This window comes from Gopherus flavomarginatus, chromosome 15 (genome assembly GCF_025201925.1).
Source record: "Gopherus flavomarginatus isolate rGopFla2 chromosome 15, rGopFla2.mat.asm, whole genome shotgun sequence".
Classification (NCBI taxonomy): Eukaryota; Metazoa; Chordata; order Testudines; family Testudinidae; genus Gopherus; species Gopherus flavomarginatus.
Genome location: NC_066631.1, coordinates 29,671,465 through 29,690,995, shown reverse-complemented (window position 1 = coordinate 29,690,995; position 19,531 = coordinate 29,671,465). Strand labels below are relative to the sequence as shown.

At 42.3% G+C, this 19,531-nt stretch overlaps 1 protein-coding gene across 2 annotated transcripts in view; it reads left to right on the top strand.

The window, feature by feature from the left end:
- SVOP (SV2 related protein) overlaps positions 1-18,165 on the top strand; it is a 40,078-nt gene extending 21,913 nt beyond the window's left edge. For both annotated transcript variants that reach the window (XM_050924215.1, XM_050924214.1), the window contains exons 7-16: positions 2,694-2,757; positions 4,450-4,575; positions 5,695-5,823; positions 6,635-6,708; positions 7,129-7,205; positions 8,328-8,435; positions 9,167-9,278; positions 10,753-10,834; positions 11,074-11,163; positions 15,634-18,165. In XM_050924215.1, the coding sequence (XP_050780172.1) occupies positions 2,694-2,757; positions 4,450-4,575; positions 5,695-5,823; positions 6,635-6,708; positions 7,129-7,205; positions 8,328-8,435; positions 9,167-9,278; positions 10,753-10,834; positions 11,074-11,163; positions 15,634-15,840 (1,069 nt within the window). In that variant the 3' untranslated portion in view covers positions 15,841-18,165. The remainder of the gene's footprint in view (positions 1-2,693; positions 2,758-4,449; positions 4,576-5,694; positions 5,824-6,634; positions 6,709-7,128; positions 7,206-8,327; positions 8,436-9,166; positions 9,279-10,752; positions 10,835-11,073; positions 11,164-15,633) is intronic.
- The last annotated feature ends 1,366 nt before the right edge of the window (positions 18,166-19,531 follow it).

Below are 19,531 nucleotides of genomic sequence, written 5' to 3'. Positions count from 1 at the left end.
TCTATTGGATTTTCTTGTACTAAACTAAGGCAATAATTAGCCATTGATGTTCAATCTATGGATCTGGAGCATGAGACTTTAAAGCAGTCAGTGAGTTAGATCAGCCGCTTATTTTGGTGCTTTTACACAGAGCAAGTGGAGTGATAGTCACTGGAGTTCTGCCTCCTACAAGCAGACAGAGCAGAGCAGATAGGATCCTCCTCTGTCCCTTCAAGTGTCCAGGAAGCGGGGTGAAGATAAAAGGCACTAGTATCCTACTCTTGCAGCAACAGGGAAGAGAGAACAGATAGTGTGAAACGCTCAAAGAGATGTAAAATAACCTCATAGCAATGGCTTGACATTGCATTTTCATGTTTATATGATAAAATTGAGTCAATAAGTGATGATGCTGAATTGTGACAATACCAGGTCATGACATAAATACTGCTAATTAGAGGTAGGGCCAACCTGGAGCTCCCTTGAACTTTGTGAAACTCTGGATTCCTATCCAAATCTGTGCCTAAACTTTGAGCCTCAGATCCATCTGTGTAATGAATCCAAACTGGAATTCCAAATCCAAACAGCGTCCAACTTGGAACAGTTTGAATAGCTTCATGGATGAGGCCCACCTCTGGTCAGAACAGAGTATCAGAACATAACTCCATGACTTTGAGGCTCTCCTCACTTAGGAAGGGGCTCTCCAGATTTTCGGGGGGAATACCCCTGCTGACCGCTGCTGTAGGCTTTTAGTTGTAAATAGAAGGGAATGAGTGTAGCTGTTTACTCTCCTCTTCCCATTTACTGTATTCTCATTCATAATTTATGTGTTGCACCACCAGAGGTGCCAGAGGAGCCTGACTTAGATTGATGGCTCATGGATTTGTTTATGAGATCAGTCAATATCCTGCGATGGCTGCAGCTTTTCTAGTGCCATTCCCACAAATCCAGATAAAGGAACCACTACTCTGAAAGGCTTCTTTAATACTATTAGTATATTTCCATTGCTAATTAGCCTCCCTCCAGTAAGACTGCTAATAAGAGCAGAATGTGTGTAAACTAGGAAAGTTATTAATCTGCCACGTTTATTAAGTGTGAACCAGTTTCTGCCATACAGCTCCCAATATGCATTACTAGAATGGGGCAGAAGAGCAAAAGAAGCAAAGCGTCAGAGTTAATGCTTTGCACTGCAAACATTTATTAAAAGATAAGTCTAAATTAATGCCATTTTACAGAAGAAGAAAGTAAGGCACATGACTTGCCCAGGGTCACAGAGTGAGCCAGTTACAGAGGTCCGAATAGAACCTAGATCTCCTGAGCCCCTGTCCCTAGCTCTAATTCTGAGTGGTCTGACTGGCAAAAGGAGAAATGTACTTGAGGTGGCAGAAAGAGATGGGGTTATTAATAGTCTTGGGCAAGCTACAATATTGCATATGAGAGGCAGAATTTCTGTAAGAGTCACGTGACTGTATTATTGCATTCTGTAATGCATTTTGTGACAGAGTTTTTATGAAAGATGCTGTTTAAAATAATGCTTTGTACAATTATAAATTAACATATTACATGTAGGAGCACATTTATCTGCATATGCAGGAGCTGTATGTAGGAATCAGTGGCCTCCCAGGGAATCTTACTATGAGACACTGAGTAGGACATAATTATTAGCATTCACAGCATCTCATAGATACAAAAGTAGGAGATGCAGAGCATTTCCCTGAAAAGAACAACCCACACACAACTGTAATCACTGTACTCTATTACATTATATGGGGAATACTCTGCATTTCATTAAACACTACTCTATTTCCTCCTGTTTTTTAATCACTGATTTAATATTTGATATTTGCAGCATTATCCACTGATTAACTGAGCTCTGCGAAGTCACTGAGGGCTCAGACCTGCACCTCTGAAATCAGTAGGAGTTTTGCCATTGACTTCAAAGGTAGCAGAATTGGACCCTAAAGATGTTTCAGAAGCAGAAACAGGGCCTGGCAACTCAGTGGAAAGCAAATATGGTAGGAGCAGAGAAATACAAGTCCTAACAGATTGTTTGAAACAGACAGACAAACCTTTGGCTTCTGTCCCTTGCATTAATCCTCAGGAAACACTCAGACAACTGTGCAATTCAAATGTATTGCCCTTTGGCACAATGGGGTACAAAGGCATTGCAGAGAATCAAGTCAATTTTTAAAAATTCCTGCTTAGTAAAAGAATGCAAATAATTTTATACGAGCAATAACAATCACAGCCTCGGGGTTTTCATCTCCTGGAGGACTGAAACCTAGCAGAGATGAGTGATCAGCAGTGAAATTCTCCTAGCCAATTGTTAAGCCCTGGGGAAATACCCTGTCCAGCAACTGTAGGAGTTATTCATTGAATCCCACTGTGTGAATGCCTGTCCAGACCAGAGCTCTGGGGAAATATATATCAAGGTCTGTTAGATCTAGCAGGTTTGAGTCCGAGGTTGCAAAGCCACAGAGAGGATCAAATTCTCTCCTCCATTACACTGTTGCAATCCATATTAAAGTAAATGAGATTGTTCTGGTGTAAATGAGAGAAGACTCTGATCCAGTGTCTGTAGTACTGCTGGCTGTGTGGGCTGGGAAGGGTTTTTATATTGTCACTGTTGTTTGGAAGTTTTGACAGGAAACAAATCAAATGCCTGAATATAGCTCAGTGTGCTAACATGACATTTTTCTCAATGTTTGTCTTTACAGAGTAACCTTATATGCTGAATTCCTTCCAATGAAAGCTCGAGCAAAATGCATTTTATTAATAGAGGTAAGTGGTGTAGCCAACTGTACTTGGTCCTTAGACTTAGAGGGCCAAATTCTGCTTTCAGTTGTGTCCATTTAATCCCACCGACCTTAGAAAATTCAAAACCAGCTACAACAAATAGATGGCTGAATTCAGCTCTCTATACCAGTATCAGAGAGAGCTGAATGTAGCCCAGAAAGTGTTAAAATGGAAAAAAAGCGTGACTGCTTCATTGATGATTGAAGGCAGCCAGGTGTTACTGTTGAGAAAGCTATTACTTGATCTTCACTTAATGGCTTTGAAAGGGCTGTACCTGTGAAATCTTGTCCTCCCTGAATTAAAATAGCCTTTAAACAAAATGAATCTTCCAATTGCTGCTAGAATTAGCTTTCACTGCCTGACCTTCACTAAGTAGAGTTCAGTAACTGAGCAACTCTCTTTCATGGTGCTAGTAGTCTTTTACCCTTTTCTTGGTCTAGCTAGTTCTGAGCATTCTGGAACCATGTAATCACCCGGTGGAATCAGAAATTTATCCTAAGCATTAACTAGTTAGTTAACAGAAAAAGGAAATTAGACCTTGAGGGAACAAAAAAATCAAAGGGAAGAAAATATCAGATGGACCTGGGTGTGTTTCACAACAGAGTGTGCCAGCTCTGGCCTTACTAATAAGAGTCTCAATTCCTTCCTTTATCTGCAAGCAAAGCTCCTGTTGGTTTTGATAGTTTTACCTATGTAAGGAGAACAGGACTGTAGCTCTCACAGCAGTTTATAAGAATTATATTCAGAAATTATTATTATCCTAAGCTACTTTATTATATCCAGGTATCTACTGAAGGGGATCTACAATCATCTTAATCATTCACACCATAAGGAGTTTGCAGCTGTTTTGAGGAAATTGTAGGCAATGTGAAATATATATGGCCAAAATCTACTGTCAAGTGACATCACTGAGGCAGCACCTGTAAATTGGAGCAGAATTTGGCCCATCAACCGCAAATTAAATCTGACTTATTATTTACCGGTCTGCAGTTCTTCTGTAACAAATGTATATGGCACATTGATCTTGCTGAAGGTGAAATTTAACTGTTTGAAACCACAACATGAGTAGCAGAAAATGAAATCATGTGAAACCTTTTTTTTTCTCCTTACCCAAAGTTTTCAGTAACCTGAGTTTTAGAATGGAATATGGACTTATGAAATGCTTGGAACATAGGGAGAGTTATGGATGAAGTCTGAAGACAAAATGTATACAAATATAGAAAAGCCCTCGCAAATATGAAATATGAGGCTATTTTAGATAAGAAGCTGCCTCTAATACCAGTTTATTCATCTACATTTAATCATGGCTTTCCAGAGAACATTGATAATAAGTTTTAAGAGCGGTGCTCATGGAGCATGAGAAAAAATTTCATTCACAAATGGCTGGATTTCTCTTGGCTTACACCTATGCACAATTTACATGTCTCATCCCTGATTCACCACCAGTCTCTACAGTACAGTGTTTACAACAAGAAATGCTGTATCTTGGCAGGGAGTTAGACAGGATGACCTTTGCAATCCCTTCTAACCCTATGATTCCATGATGGTAGAACTTCAGGTTGAAGAGTGCATTAATGGAGATGGTCCTTCTCCTTTTTAGTTTCTGTGCTGTTATCAGCCATGCGTCTCAGAATGATTTTATCCTTCTTTGTGACCTTTTCCTTTTCACTTCTGCAGGTCTTTTGGGCCATTGGGACTGTATTTGAAGTCCTCCTTGCAGTGTTTGTGATGCCCACTCTTGGCTGGCGTTGGCTGCTCATTCTTTCTGCTGTTCCACTCTTGCTGTTCGCCATCTTATGTTTTGTAGGTATTCTTTGCAGGATAAATGTTTGTGCAGCAAATCTTACATTTCACTATTTCACCCTGATTGAGTGGAATCATGACAGCAATGACTTTCCTGATGGTACTCTGGTAATAAAACTGAAATGATGATGTAAATGATACTGCTTCAAATGATGCTGTTTCAACAGCTAGTAATAGTAGGTTTCTCAGTGAGAGTTGTTCTGATGATGTAATGCTTGTAATCTGATGCCCTACTGTAGAATGTTGGTAGTTTGGAGTACTGTGAAACCAGTCAGAACTGGGATTCTCTCTCAAATTTACTCATACAGTTTCAGTCAAATTCAGTGGGATCAACCTCTCACTCTTATTAAAATCAGTTATTTTCTGATTCATCTTGAGACTCTTAAATAATTTTACTGCAAATCACAGCTTCCATCTAATCTGTGGTTAATTAAAAACTCTCAGAGCTCATGGCAACCTCAGCGTAATATGCTAACTGTATATTACAGGTCAGATTCTTAAACAGATTCACATATTTGTGACACATGAATTTGTGTACCCTGTTCAATTAAAGTATATGTGATAGCAACCCATTCCCTTACAAGCTATATATACGCTCCTGTCTGAGTAATAATTTGACTATTTGGCTGCTGTTATTTTTTAGACATTGTCTCTTTTTTTCAGGAATCTCTCCAGATAATTACACAGGTGTTTAAAATCTTATGTATTGAAAAAAAAAAATTAAAAATGGACATTTTTGAATATCGTCAGAATCTTGCTAACTAATTGACTGACTATTTTGCCATTTCTGCTGTGAATTTAATACCAAAACATTCCAAAGATATAGTCAAATCTTTCAAGAATAAAAAGCAAGTAGTGGAAGGAGACCTCTTGTGGGATAGGTTTAGGGATGAATGCCTGATGATAAGATGAAAGTGATATCTGGAATTTCTTAAAGTCTGTTGGAAAAATTGACACTTCATAGGCAGAAAGACATCTGTAATTCATCAAGGGCTGTTTGTGCAAGCCTTCTCATTTAATTGCAGTTAATGAGACTACTCACATCTGCCCCAGTCAGTTTATTGTCCTGTCGTTGACAATATTGTGTCTGATCTGCTCTGTTCTGCTTTGCTTTCATAGTGGCTGCCAGAAAGTGCAAGATATGATGTATTATCTGGAAACCAAGAAAAGGCTATTGCCACTTTGAAGCGGATAGCAGCAGAAAATGGAGCTCCAATGCCTCTGGGAAAATTAATCATTTCCAGACAGGTGAGTATAGGAAACAGACATATTAACAATACTGAATATAATAGAAACTGTGCTACTTTCACAAGTAATCAGTGTTAAGTTTAATTTTGGCATCTCAACCAGTAATAAACACTAATGAGTAGTGATCACATGTGCTAAATTAATGGAGAATTACACTAAGGGCCTCATTCTGATTTATACTAAAAATGGTGGCATGTAAAGGGGCTGTAAAATGGGCATAAATTACATTTACACTCACTTTTAGGCCTCTTTATACTGAGACTCAGACCAGGAGAATACTGAAGGGCCGAAATCAGAACCCCAGATCTGAACACCTCAGAACTATATGTGAAATTTTGGATCCCAAGTTGAATCTGATTTTTGTAGCTAGCCCCCATCTCTATGTTGGACAACCCCAAATCCCAGAGCACCCCCAAACTCTGGGGAAGTTCTGCACAGGCTGGCTTGCCTCTGTCCTTCAGAAATTCTTGGGCCAGCCAAAATTCTCCTGCTGAGAAGTGCAGAAATGCTGGGGTGGTATGAGCCAGCTCTGATGACTTACACCAGCTGAGAATTCCCTCTGGCAGGGGAATTCTTAACTTGGCAGCTACAACCAGATTGTGGCTCCTTTACACTGCTCATGTGCATGAAGGGGCCTGAACAGGGACTGAATATCTGGCCCTAAGCTGTGTAATATATATCAGATGGCCTGACATAAGAGTGGAAGCATGTGATTCTATGCAATCAAGTTTCCTCTGACTCTTTATGGCTTGAAATCAATTTTAAACAGAAACCAAATCAAATAGCTGTATTTTTGTGTGTTTCAAAACAGGAGGATCGGGGGAAAATGAGGGACCTTTTCACACCCCAGTTTAGATGGACAACATTGTTGCTTTGGTTTATATGGTAAGAGGAGATATAAACTGTTCAATGCCAGCATGCTTATATATGTTTTTCAGTGGATCCATTTACAATATCACTACAATGGAGCAAATCCCACTCCCCTCAACCTGCATTACACTATAATTTCTTAAACCACCAAATAACATTCACTCAAGATCCAGTGGCCTATTCATTTTCTGGATGGAAGTAGGAACCATACTTTAAGAAAGTATTTAATGGAAGTCCTCACTTCCGTTCAATTCCATTTTGATTCACATTGCTTATTATCAGCAAAGAAACCTGTGGCACCTTATGGTGCTATAAAGTGCCACAGGTTTCTTTGCTGCTTTTACAGATCCAGACTAACACGGCTACCCCTCTGATTGCTTATTATATTATATGTCTGACCATCTCAGACTTCCTCTCTCATTTCCTTCCTTGCAGGTTTTCCAATGCCTTTTCTTATTATGGGTTAGTTTTATTAACTACAGAGCTCTTTCAAGCAGGGGATGTCTGCAGCAGTGAGTATTAGCCCTTCTCTTCTTTCTAAATATGCCCTGTAGAGGAGAGAAAAAAGGTGGGATTCCTTTTATTGGACCAGCTTCTGCTGAAGACTTGGAAAGGGTCACAATTTCTAGCGCACACTTTAGAAAACCTTGTTAAGAGTTTGTTCATTCTGAACATAAGAAGTCAGCTACTGTACCTTGCTTGCTGCTTGAGGCATAGGGGTTCTGTGGTGGCCACAGGAAGGATTCTCTAACTCCAAGTTGTGAAATAGCAGTGGAGTCTGCAAAGGAGGCTTATTAGAGGCAAGTATCTGTTCTTCTTGAATAAAGTGTGATTCCATAAATGTGACTTTCCAAATTTGCCACTCCCAGGCCTAATTAGGTCTGAAATAGAAAATTGCCAGCTGCCATAGGGTTTCTGTGTGCTTGAAATGTAAAGAACTACTGCGGGAAAAAATATTGCATAGAAATTCAGCACCTTTTCTCTTGCAGTTTGTTGTGTTGTTGTCAGTGTTTTAACTGTATAAAGATCTTTAAAACCCCTTGAAAATTAGATTCCTCTAGGGAGAGTGTTATTGTATTCTGAACACACTAAATTATGGAACACACCATGGCGGTTGGAAATTATACAAAGGGGATGGGTATTGCTGTGAGAAGGTATCAATTCAGGGCTTGCCTAGCAATAGAATAAGAAATCCAACTTTGGATACTAAAAAAATGTGGGTAGTTATTGGGAGACAGTGTGGTCTAGTGGTTAAAATGCAGGTCTGTGGTGTAGGTAAGGTATTATTATCCCCATTTTACAAGTGGAACTACTGAGACACAGAAGGCACCATCACTAGCCTGAGATCACAGAAGCCTATTCTGATTTTAAAAAATAGTGTAAATCATCAGCCTTCAGGTCAGGGTTGCATCCTACTAGAAGCAAGACTGCTTAGGAATTGTTTGGCTTTGGCTAGGTGTTCTGGGTACAATGCATTCAGGTAAAGTGCACCTGCTGTGCTGCTGAATTCCAGCCACATCTGATCCACTGGTTTCAGCAGCAAGAATCACAAAAGCACAGCAGGTGTATGGGAGAATCCGCAGAGAGGAGATTACTTAAAATATCACAAACGCTTCTTCTTTCTCTTCCCACAGTTTCCAGTAGAAGGAAAGCAGTTAAAGCAAAATGCAGCCTGGCCTGTGAGTATCTCACAGAGGAAGACTACACAGATCTGCTCTGGACCACTTTATCAGAGTTCCCAGGTAAGTGACCGTATAAGTGCCAGTGCATCACTGCATGGAGGCTTACTGCAGAAGCAGCCTCTGGGAAGTGTCTTGAGAAGCCACAGTGGCCAGTCTGGTTATGGCTCCAGTTCAAACCGCAGGCCATGTATTCTGAGGAAGAGTAACAATTCAGTAGGATTTTATCATCCAATGAATTTCTGTTGAAGCAGCAGAGCCATATAAATGTTCATCCAGGCATTGACTTTCCAGAATTATTTGTAAAGGATCCTGGGTATGGTTACTCAGTGTTGGACCTTCACAGCCTTGTACACCATCAGAGCCATGACTTTTAAAGTCACAATTATTTAAATAAGCAGTGTGACAATAGAGCAAGAAAGATAGGTGACATATGGTAGCAATATGAATATTGTTCCATTAGACTTAAGACTACATCCCTAGGTACTAATTGGCTTGAGATGGCATATCACAAGGCAGTGATTCAGGATGTTATCACTGCTCTGGATTAAAATCTCAGTGACAAATCCAGCTCTGGTGTGCGTTCAGCTCCACTGCCTGTGTTGTACATGTTTTGTCCATAGGGAAACCCCTTCCCTTGGATTGCCAATCTGGCTCCTTTCAATTGCACAGATTCACACAAAAAGGAAATAAATTACAAAGCCAAATAACATTGTGTGGTAATTGCTGGATGCTCCAGCTCGATTTGAACTCATTCAACAGATGTGGGCCAATCAATTTCTTTTCCCATACAGGTGTTCTGGTGACCCTCTGGATTATTGATCGGATAGGCCGTAAAAAAACCATGGCGCTTTCCTTTTTTGTCTTCTCGTTTTGTAGTCTTCTGTTATTTCTCTGCGTTGGAAGGTACGCAGCACAAAGTGAAAACTAAACCCTGATCCATTTACTCTTCCATATGGGACAATAGGTTGAAAGTGATGGTTTTAAGAGCCAAGAATTGACCAAGTTAATTTGTGAAAAGATTTCAAAAGGAAAGTTTGGTTTTTCTCTGCAGAGTGTTTAGAAGAAAACTAAGAGAAGCGGGAGTGGAGAAAGCCTGTCTTCTCCAAAGTCCTGTGTTCAGAATACACCAAAGGGGATAATAGTTGACATCAAAGTAGGAAATAGCTCTCGGAAAAAAGTTCTAAATCAAATCTTGTGCAGTGGGTCTCAACTACCAGTACATGTAGTGATGCTGGTACCTCTAGTTTTGCAATTAGTTTTCTAGTTATCCACTTGCCCAATGAATGATGAACCTCTGGGCTGGGCTCCACTGCTGTGTACCTGCCTCCCATTCAGGTACTCGCGCCAATTCGCAACAGAGCTTGGCCTTTAATTGTGAGACTGGAGTTCAGAGCAATCTAAGATGTGTTATGGATTAGAATGTGCAATTACAGGGCAGGCGATGGGCACTGACTAGTGAAGTTGAGGTCTTGGCCTGGAAAATTGGTACATTTGACCTAAGAATCTGGAAATTACTTCACTGATGGAAGGAACCTGTATTTTTGCATTGTAGCCAGTTAGGGCCCAATTTTCTAAAGAACTCAGGGCTAAATTTTGACTGCTCAGAACCCACAACTGAGGCCAGATTTTCCAAAGTGCACAGCACCCAGCATCTTCCATTGTGACACTTATGGCCAGATTTTCACAGGAGCTGAGTGCCACCATTGACTCAGTGTGCTGAGCTCTTTGGAAAATCTGCTTCTGATTGTAAGTGTTAAGCCTTTTGGAATATTTTGGCCTTCCCGTCACTTGTGGACAGTGCTTTCTCTATTCTGGGGGGGAGGGGGGAAGGGGCACGGCACAGAAATGGCATCTTAGTCGTTGCTGGACTGTCTTGTGTAGAGAGAGCTCCTAGAACATTTTCAGGCACTGTAAAAATAATAATAATAGATCCTAACAATATGAATAAATAACCAAGTGTGTCCAATTTCACACCTTTACACAGGAAGCCCACAGCCTGCTTCTGATCTCATTTACTCCAATTGTGCTCCAGTTGAGTTATCCCAGTGTCAGACTAGTGTAAGGTCAATTATTTAGTGCATATTTTCCTCATCCAAATATCTTTAGGCTGGGACTAGTACATGTAATTTACTTCACTGGTCACTGGCTGTTAATAATGCTTCGTCGAAATGCAGATGCTTAGAAAAGCCCAGGTGTCTGTAGTGATCAGATTTTTTTGAACTGTCCCTGTATTAAAGGTCTAGAAAAATGGAGGAGGGTCAATAAAAACAAAATGGATCTAGCTAATAACATTTAGCATCTTTTTTAATTGCTACTTGTCTCTAAATTCAAATAAAAACTGTACTGAACCCAACCCCTGCTCTCCTTATTCTCACAGAAATGTTCTTACTGTGCTGCTCTTCATCGCAAGGGCTTTCATTTCAGGAGGATTTCAGGCTGCTTATGTTTACACTCCTGAGGTGAGTAAGATCATTTTTGTAACAGGAAGGTTTAATGGGAATGAGGCCCTGGTGAGACAGCTGAATTCCATGATCTTCTCATAATAGGCCTTATACAGGCTACAATTTATTGAGCCATTATGTTGTCTGAGTGTTATAGATCTGACAGAACTTACATTTAGTATCACTCTTTAATAAAGAGATGTGAGGTAGGAAGAGAGCTGTATCCTAGGGTTAACTTGTTGATGCTTTGTCTACAGGTTTACCCAACAGCCACTCGTGCTCTGGGCCTAGGAACATGCAGTGGAATGGCCAGAGTGGGAGCCTTAATAACTCCATTTATTGCACAGGTAAAACTCCCTCTCTTCCAAACATTTTAGTAGCACTAGAATGCGATGGAGAAAACGGCCTTTCTGTATTAAGGGCCAGTTGATGGCAGTCCTCACCCAAGTATGTTGGAGTGGAGGAAGTATGTTGGTGCCTGTCAGAGGGTGAGCTAGTCCTTTAAGGGAGAGCTGGACTCAGCCTCTCCTGTGACTGATTTACCTTTCAATCCAGGGGTCATGTGAGTAGGAATCAGGCCTGCTGGGGGACAGAAGGACAGTCTGAGGTCAGTTGTAGGAGAGTCTTAAAGGGTAAAGGGGCTGTGTGAGTGGTTCCGTGCAGGTGGCTTGGGGAGTGCAAACCTGCAGGGAGCAGGAGCCAGCTAGGAAAGGTGTGGAGAACAAGCCTCAGCAGAGACAGGACTAAGAACCCTGCACCAAGGGCCATGCCCTCACAGAAGGCTGCGTGGAAGACTTGTGGTGCTTTGAACTTTATGTTAATGAATCAGACTGCTAAAGGGGAGGGTTATTGTGAAAATATCCACAGGGAGAGGTCTGACTAACTGGGGAGGAAGGGAAACTGAGGCAGTGGGGGCATCTGAAGCCAAACTAGGTTAGCCCCTAATGTAGTGCCCTTTTCCCACCATTGCTCCCACAAAGTAGAGACCATACATGACAGTGTAAGGTGCCATTAACACTGCTCATCGTGATTAGTAACTCAGGAGGACATAGACTACAAGGGTAGGGCCTGGCCATTGCCCCATTATCTCTACACATTGGGAATTGACTGGAGACCTGTGCTTCATCTGTGCTAGATGTGTGCTCTCCCCACTGCATGCCAGGACCACTGCACCTTCTTGAGTCTCCACAGGCATAATGCACTCAAAACCCCACACTTGGGTGGCCTACCTTTTCCCATGCTATCCCAAGGAATGCAGATTCTCAGGGTGTGTCTACACTACGGGATTATTCTGATTTTACATAAACCGGTTTTGTAAAACAGATTGTATAAAGTCGAGTGCATGCGGTCACACTAAGCACATTAATTCGGCGGTGTGCGTCCATGTACCGAGGCTAGCGTCGATTTCCGGAGTGTTGCACTGTGAGTAGCTATCCCGTAGATATCCCATAGTTCCTGCAGTCTCCCCCGCCTATTGGAATTCTGGGTTGAGATCTCAGTGCAAAAACAGTGTCGCAGATGATTCTGGCTAAATGTCGTCACTCAATCCTTCCTCCGTGAAAGCAATGGCAGACAATCATTTCGCGCCCTTTTTCCCTGGATTGCCCTGGCAGACACCATAGCACGGCAACCATGGAGCCCGTTTTGCCTTTTGTCACTGTCACCATATGTGTACTGGATGCCGCTGACAGAGGCGGTACTGCAGTGCTACACAGCAGCATTCATTTGCCTTTGCAATGTAGCAGAGACAGTTACCATCCCTATTGCACTGTCTGCCATGCCATTGTAAATTGCCGATGAGATGATGGTTATCAGTCATTCTGTACCGTCTGCTGCTGTCATGGGTGCTCCTGGCTGGCCTCACTGAGGTCGGCCGGGGGCGCATGGACAAAAATGGGAATGACTCCCCGGGTCATTCCCTCCTTTATGTTTTGTCTAAAAATAGAGTCAGTCCTGCCTAGAATATGGGGCAAGTCTACTAGAGGACCAAAGAGCACAGCCGCTCCGTGTCAGAGCCCCAGAGATCCCGCAGAAATGATGAGCTACATGCCATTCTAGGGGGTGCCCCTGCAACAACCCCACCCATTGCTTCCCTCCTCCCCCAACCCTCCTGGGCTACCGTGGCAGTGTCCCCCCATTTGTGTGATGAAGTAATAAAGAATGCAGGAATAAGAAACACTGAGTTTTTAGTGAGATAAAATGAGGGGGAGGAAGCCTCCCGCTGCTATGATAGTCCAGGCAGTACAGAATCTTTTCTTTAGACATGAAAGGGGATGGGGGCTGATGGAGCTTAGCCTCCAGTTGCTATGATGAAGACGGTTACCAGCCGTTCTGTAACATCTGCCGGGAATGACCGGGAGTCATTCCCATTTTTATCCAGGTGCCCCTGGCCGACCTCACCGAGGCCAGCCAGGAGCACTCACGGGCTGATGAAGACGATGGATAGCAGTCATATTGTACCGTCTGCCACCGGGAAGGGGATGCTGGTGTTCAGCGCTGCAGCACCCCGTCTACCAGCAGCATGCAGTAGACATAGGGTGACATTGAAAAAAGGCGAGAAACGTTTTTTTCCCCTTTTCTTTCGGGGGGGGAAGGGTGTAAATTGACGACATATATCCTGAAGCACCTGGGAAAATGTTTTTGACCCTTCAGGCACTGGGAGCTCAGCCAAGAATGCAAATGCTTTTCGGAGACTGCGGGGACTGTGGGATGGCTGGAGTCCTCAGTACCCCTTCCCTCCCTCCATGAGTGTCCATTTGATTCTTTGGCTTTCTGTTACGCTTGTCACACAGCACTGTGCTGTGGACTCTGTCTATCATAGCCTGGAGATTTTTTCAAATGCTTTATCATTTCGTCTTCTGTAATGGAGCTCTGATAGAACAGATTTTGTCTCTCCATACAGCGATCAGATCCAGTATCTCCCATACGGTCCATGCTGGAGCTCTTTTTGGATTTGGGACTGCATCGCCACCTGTGCTGATCAGAGCTCCACGCTGGGCAAACAGAAAATGCAATTTAAAAGTTTGTGGGGCTTTTCCTGTCTACCTGGCCAGTGCATCCGAGTTCAGATTGCTTTCCAGAGCGGTCACAATATGGTGCACTGTGGGATACCGCCTGGAGGCCAATACCCTAATCCGACATGGCAATACCGGTTTCAGTGCTCCTCCTCTCATCAGGGAGGAGTACAGAAATCAGTTTAAAGAGCCCTTTATATTGATATAAAGGGCCTCGTTGTGTGGACGGGTGCAGGGTTAAATCGATTTAACGCTGCTAAATTCGGTTTAAACGCATAGTGTAGACCAGGCCTCAGAGTGTCACTGAGCCTGAAGTGCATTCCATCTGTAGTAGTAGTCACCATACCACTGAAAGGGGATTGTTGCATTGGAGAGGGTGTGTGCAGGGCAACCAAGATGGTAACAGGCCTCAACTTTTTTCTGATCTTTGAAACTTAAGAGAGATCCATTTCTCATAAGAACATAGGAACAGCCATGCTGGGTCAGACCAGCGGCCCATCTAGCCCAGTATCCTGTCTTCTGACAGTGACCATTGCCAGATGCTTCAGAGGGAATGAACAGAACAGAGCAATTTCGAGTGATCCATCCCGTCATCCAGTCTCAGTGTCTGTTAGTTGGAAGTTTAGGGACACTGAGGGCATGGGGTTGCATCCTGGACTTTCTAATAGCCATTGATGGACCATGAACTTATTTAATTCTTTTTTTAACCCAATTATACTTTTGGCCCTCACAGTATACCCTGGCAATGAGTTCCACAGCTCGACTGTGCACTGTGTGAAGAAGTACTTCCTTTTATTGTTTTAAACCTGCAGCCTATTGATTTCATTAGGAGACCCCTCGTTCTTATGTTATGGGAAGGGGTAAACAGCATTTCCCTATTCACTTTCTCCACACTATTCATGATTTTATAGACCTCTCTCATTTCCCCCTTAGTTGTCTCTTTTCTAAGTTGAACTGGAATATCGGAGACTTTATGGATTTTAATATTACATCATTTTAAAGAGGCATTTTTCACACTAGCCAGAGGATCAGGATTAGTGGATAAAATCTAAAGAATAAGAAAATCAGAATAAGCAGGGAGCTCAGGCAAAATTTCTTCATTCAAAGGGCAATAACAAAAACAAATGGAATAAGCAGCCACAGAGGGTGATTGAAACAGAGACTATTGATGAGTTCCAGACACTTACATATATTTCTGTTAGCAATGGATCTGAGCCACGAAGTTCAGAGCTCAACCTTCCCAAAGCAGGAATTGTTCAGTGATGGGGTTTTCATTCCAGTCCATCAGGACTTGCTGGAGAAGGAAGAGACTGAAGGACCCATTCAAAAGGGAGGGAGACAGTAAAAGTGAGAGAACTGACAAATGCGTCAGTACATGAAGTCTGAGAAGCTATTTTCTATTTCTCATTTTATTTGCGTGATTGCAAATCACTTTCATGAGACTCCTTAGAGAGAGGATAGCCTAGTGGTCCGACTACAGGACTGGGAGCCAGGAAGTCCTAGTTCTGACACTGGCCTTGGGCAAGTCACTTAATTTCTCTGCCATGGTTTCACTATCTATGAAATAAGGATAACATTAGCCTACCTCAGTTGGGTGATATGAATCTTAATCCAAAGTATTTTGTGTGTATTTAAGGGATAAGTATTATCTAAAAAGAAAGAAAAGTATGTAATATAGTGGCTTTTAAAAAGTGATGTTTTCCCTAAAGGAGTTAACATTTCTACTCCAGTCTCAAAATTTTTGTTTTCTTTTGCAGTGGATTCAGTTCATCCTTTCTTATCTTTTCACTTACTTTCCCCTAGGTGATGCTGGAATCTTCAGTCTATTTAACTCTGGTGGTTTACAGTGGATGCTGCCTGTTGGCAGCTGTGGCTTCCTGTTTTTTGCCCATTGAAACAAAAGGGCGTGGTCTGCAGGAGTCCAGTCACAGAGAATGGGGACAAGAGATGGTTGGGAGAGTATCCCACAACATGGGAGTCACCAGGTCAAATTCTGGATCACAGGAATGATAGCACATGAGCCCCCCTGGCCCCTTGCAAGGAAGGATGAAACAAGCAAGAATTGTATTTTTAAAAGCCAAGCGTATAAAGCCGACCGTGCTGTCACTGCCAATGTCATGTGTCAAAATGCAGGAACTTTTGATTTGGACCTAAGCAAATTGTGTCTTTACTACTCTTCGCTCACACTCATAAAAATTTACTTGTGTAACAAGAGACATTTGATCAGGATGTCATCTGAAGTTCAGAGAGAAGGGCTTTTTTAATAGTCTGTTGTGCTTGCATGGTCAGATACTGAGCTTAAAATGTCCTGTGTCAAGCAAATAGCTAACTGAATGCAATTCAGTATCAGCTGTAAAATTTAAAAAAACAGTACGTTTGATGCCTAAAAGCGAAAGATTAATATTTACTGTGTACCTGGCATAACACACGGTGGGTTCCATACACTACAGAATAGGGTTTTAAAATTAGATGCCTGCCTTGCACTTTTTAGTCGTCAACAACATGTTGTAACAGCAAACCAACCAATGCTTTCCAGTTCCCTTGCCTATAAGTTCTGTTCCTTGGAAATTACCAGGCACTGAGAAGGTTGTTTGGAACGTATTTTGAGTGTTTGCTTTCCTCAAGGCAGAGTAGTTTGAGTTTGTGAAGAGTGCTGTTGGATGCAGAGATGGGACACTATATGAGAAATGTAAATTCTAGCAGTTTGGAACAGAATGTAACTTTTCTAACATTGCCAGAAGCATTGAGCCCTCTGTCTGTTGCATTGGTGAAGACTGCTTCAGCTATCCTGTCTCTGTGTGTGTGGAGATGCACGCTGTGGTTTACTGCATGGGTCCAGATATGTTTCTGTTCAATTTGCATAAGTATGTTCCCATAGTGATTTAGCCAATGCCTGTGACACACATGTCTTAATTTGAACAGCTGCTTGTAGCACTTTCGATGGAACTGCCTTCATGTGTCTCCCAACAGGAGCAGGTTCTTTATCAGCTGGGCAGAACTCTAGGGTAGCTGCCAGTTGTACATGGAATGTAATGGCAAGTTATGAAGGAATGTAATTGGCATCACATCTTAAATGAGAAGAAGTCCTGGGAAGAGCTATACCACTGTCATCAGCAGATGATTGACTCTCCCTCAGCAATTTTGATGTAGTTGATGAAGTTCTTTCACCACAGGGAGTGGTATAGTTCAGGTGAGGACAACTCAGTTCATATGTGCTATCTATATAGCCTTTTAGTTTGTAAGGAATCTGTCTGTGAATGGGGATTCAGATTTCAAAACTTGATGGATGTAGAGCAAAGAAATGTGTAACAAAATCAGACAGTTATCATCCATGGGTCTTGGTATTTTTCCAGAAATCCAGCCTATGAAATACACTGTCAGATGTAACTGAAGGTACTTAATTCTAGTCACTAGGCCATGGGAAGCAATACACTTTCAATAATATGTGTGGTCGGTCATTTCACAGAAATATAGTGTTGTGCATGCTATGGATTTGCACAAGACCATATTTTAACTACATGGTGGACCAAGCCGTTCCCTATAAAGTCCTTTCTCTGGGGCTGGAATATTTCACTGAATCTGCCAATGGTGCAAAATAAGAGAACACAATCTACATTCAACGTTCACTTACAGAAATGCAGAGCTATTGCACAGTATAACACTCCAAGATATACTAGGCTGTTTAACTTATACCATTATATGAAATTATATATGGGAAATTCCTTAAAGGAATTTGAAGATCTCGAAACTACCAGGAATGGCCAAAACAATTGGTGGCATTCTGCATGGAGGTATCTTATGGTGCAGGTATAAGACTGACAAGGGACCCAAAGTCTATATAGTCACCTAGCATTAAAAGATGGTGGTTACAGTGAAGCACTCCAGAAATAGCTGGCTGGTCTGAACAGGTGAGTGCTACATTTCATTTAAAATGTAATTCAGTTCAGAGATATCCAGCTTTACATGTGTTTGATGGCATAGGAGAATGTTGTCCATTTCTAGTACTAACACTTTACATGGTATGAGTATCTCTGTCTGTCTATTAGTTCTGTATTCAGTGTTGACTCTCCAATATACTAAAAGTTCCAATCAGTCTAAAGCAGGGGTTCTCAAACTTCCTTGCACCATGACCCCCTTCTGACAACAAAAATTACTACAAGACCCCAGGAGTTGGGACCGATGCCTGAGCCTGCCCAAGCCCCACTGCTCCGGGCGGGGAGGCCAAGCTGAAGCCCAAGGGTTACATCCCCAGGCAGAGGGCCTGTAACTTGAGCCCTGCCACCAAGGGCTGAAGCCCTTGGGCTTCAGCTTTGGCCCTGGGCAGTGGGGCTCCGGCTTTGGTCATGGATAATGGGGCTCAGGCTTTGGCCCCGGGCCCCAGCAAGTCTAAGTCAGCCTTGGCCACCCCATTAAAATGGGGTCACAACCCACTTTGTGGTCCCGACCCACAGTTTGAGAACCGCTGAAAGTGAACAGAAAGTACTCTTAACTAGCAGATAATGGGAATGGTTCCTTCTCATCTCCTCACCATTCAGATTCTAACTGGATATCCCTCCCTCATGTATTATGCAACTGGAGTGGCTCAGCGCTGCCCTCAGACTCATGTGGCACACCTGCTTGTTTACCTGGGGCTCTCACGGTAATGTACACAAGATACACAGCATGTTTCTGAGGGGAGAAACAAGCCCTGAATGGTTTTAGATTGAATATTGTAACATTCAGATAGCCAGAGTGCAACTCACATTAGCTTTTGGATTCATGAGCACAGCTCTATAAGGTGGTCCCTGAACCTTGCAATGAAAACACTATATAGGGCCTGAGCCTAGTCTGTAATTTGGTACCTGTAACCAGCTGCAAGCACAAATGATAGAATTTAGATCCCTGCCTGATGGGAAGCATGGTTAGATACCCAACTTCTATCATTTGTGCTTGCAGTTAGTTGCACTGGCAGATAGTTGGATGCCCAGAATTGGAAATTCTTTTGAAAACTTGATTCATTGTAAGTATGTGTTAGAGGAGAGAACAGATGCATGAAACCTACAGTCTCACAGGACTGCTGTGTTAACAGGCTAGCTAATGAGCCTTTTAGGTTGCTATTGAGCTCCTCCTCTACTTAAAAATCTACTTCTGCCTTTCAAATGATCATATGCACACACGGCTTTGATTTTTGAGTCAGCATTCAACAGTTTGAAGATGTGACATTGCAATGGCCTTCAAAATGTGCATTCAGAGAGTTTTATGTGAAGTGTGTGTGTGTGTGTGTGTGTGTGTATGTATTTATATACACACACTTCCAATCAAATATTTCATTTTAATAGATATTTATAGGCTATGCAAAGGCTTTTAATCCTGTTGAGAGGCTGGTACCTGCTTAACCTGTGACATTTACAATATTACAAAAAGCCATTTAGAGGCATTTTTGCTTTTTGTTTTATATAAATGCTGCATTGAAAAATGTACCTTGTTATAGAAATACCAGGATCGGCCCTGCTGAGGTAATTATAATCCATAGGCCTTCAGTCAAGAACAGTGGTCCCTACTTGAGACCTGATGGGAAGCCCATTAAAGTCAATAGGAGTATTTCCACTGACTCCCATGTGCTTTGAATCAGACTCCAAGGGGACGGGATCGGGCTCTTAAGAGTTGATTCTGTGTCACTGAAGTCAATAGGAGTTTTGCTACTGACTTGAGTGGGAGCAGG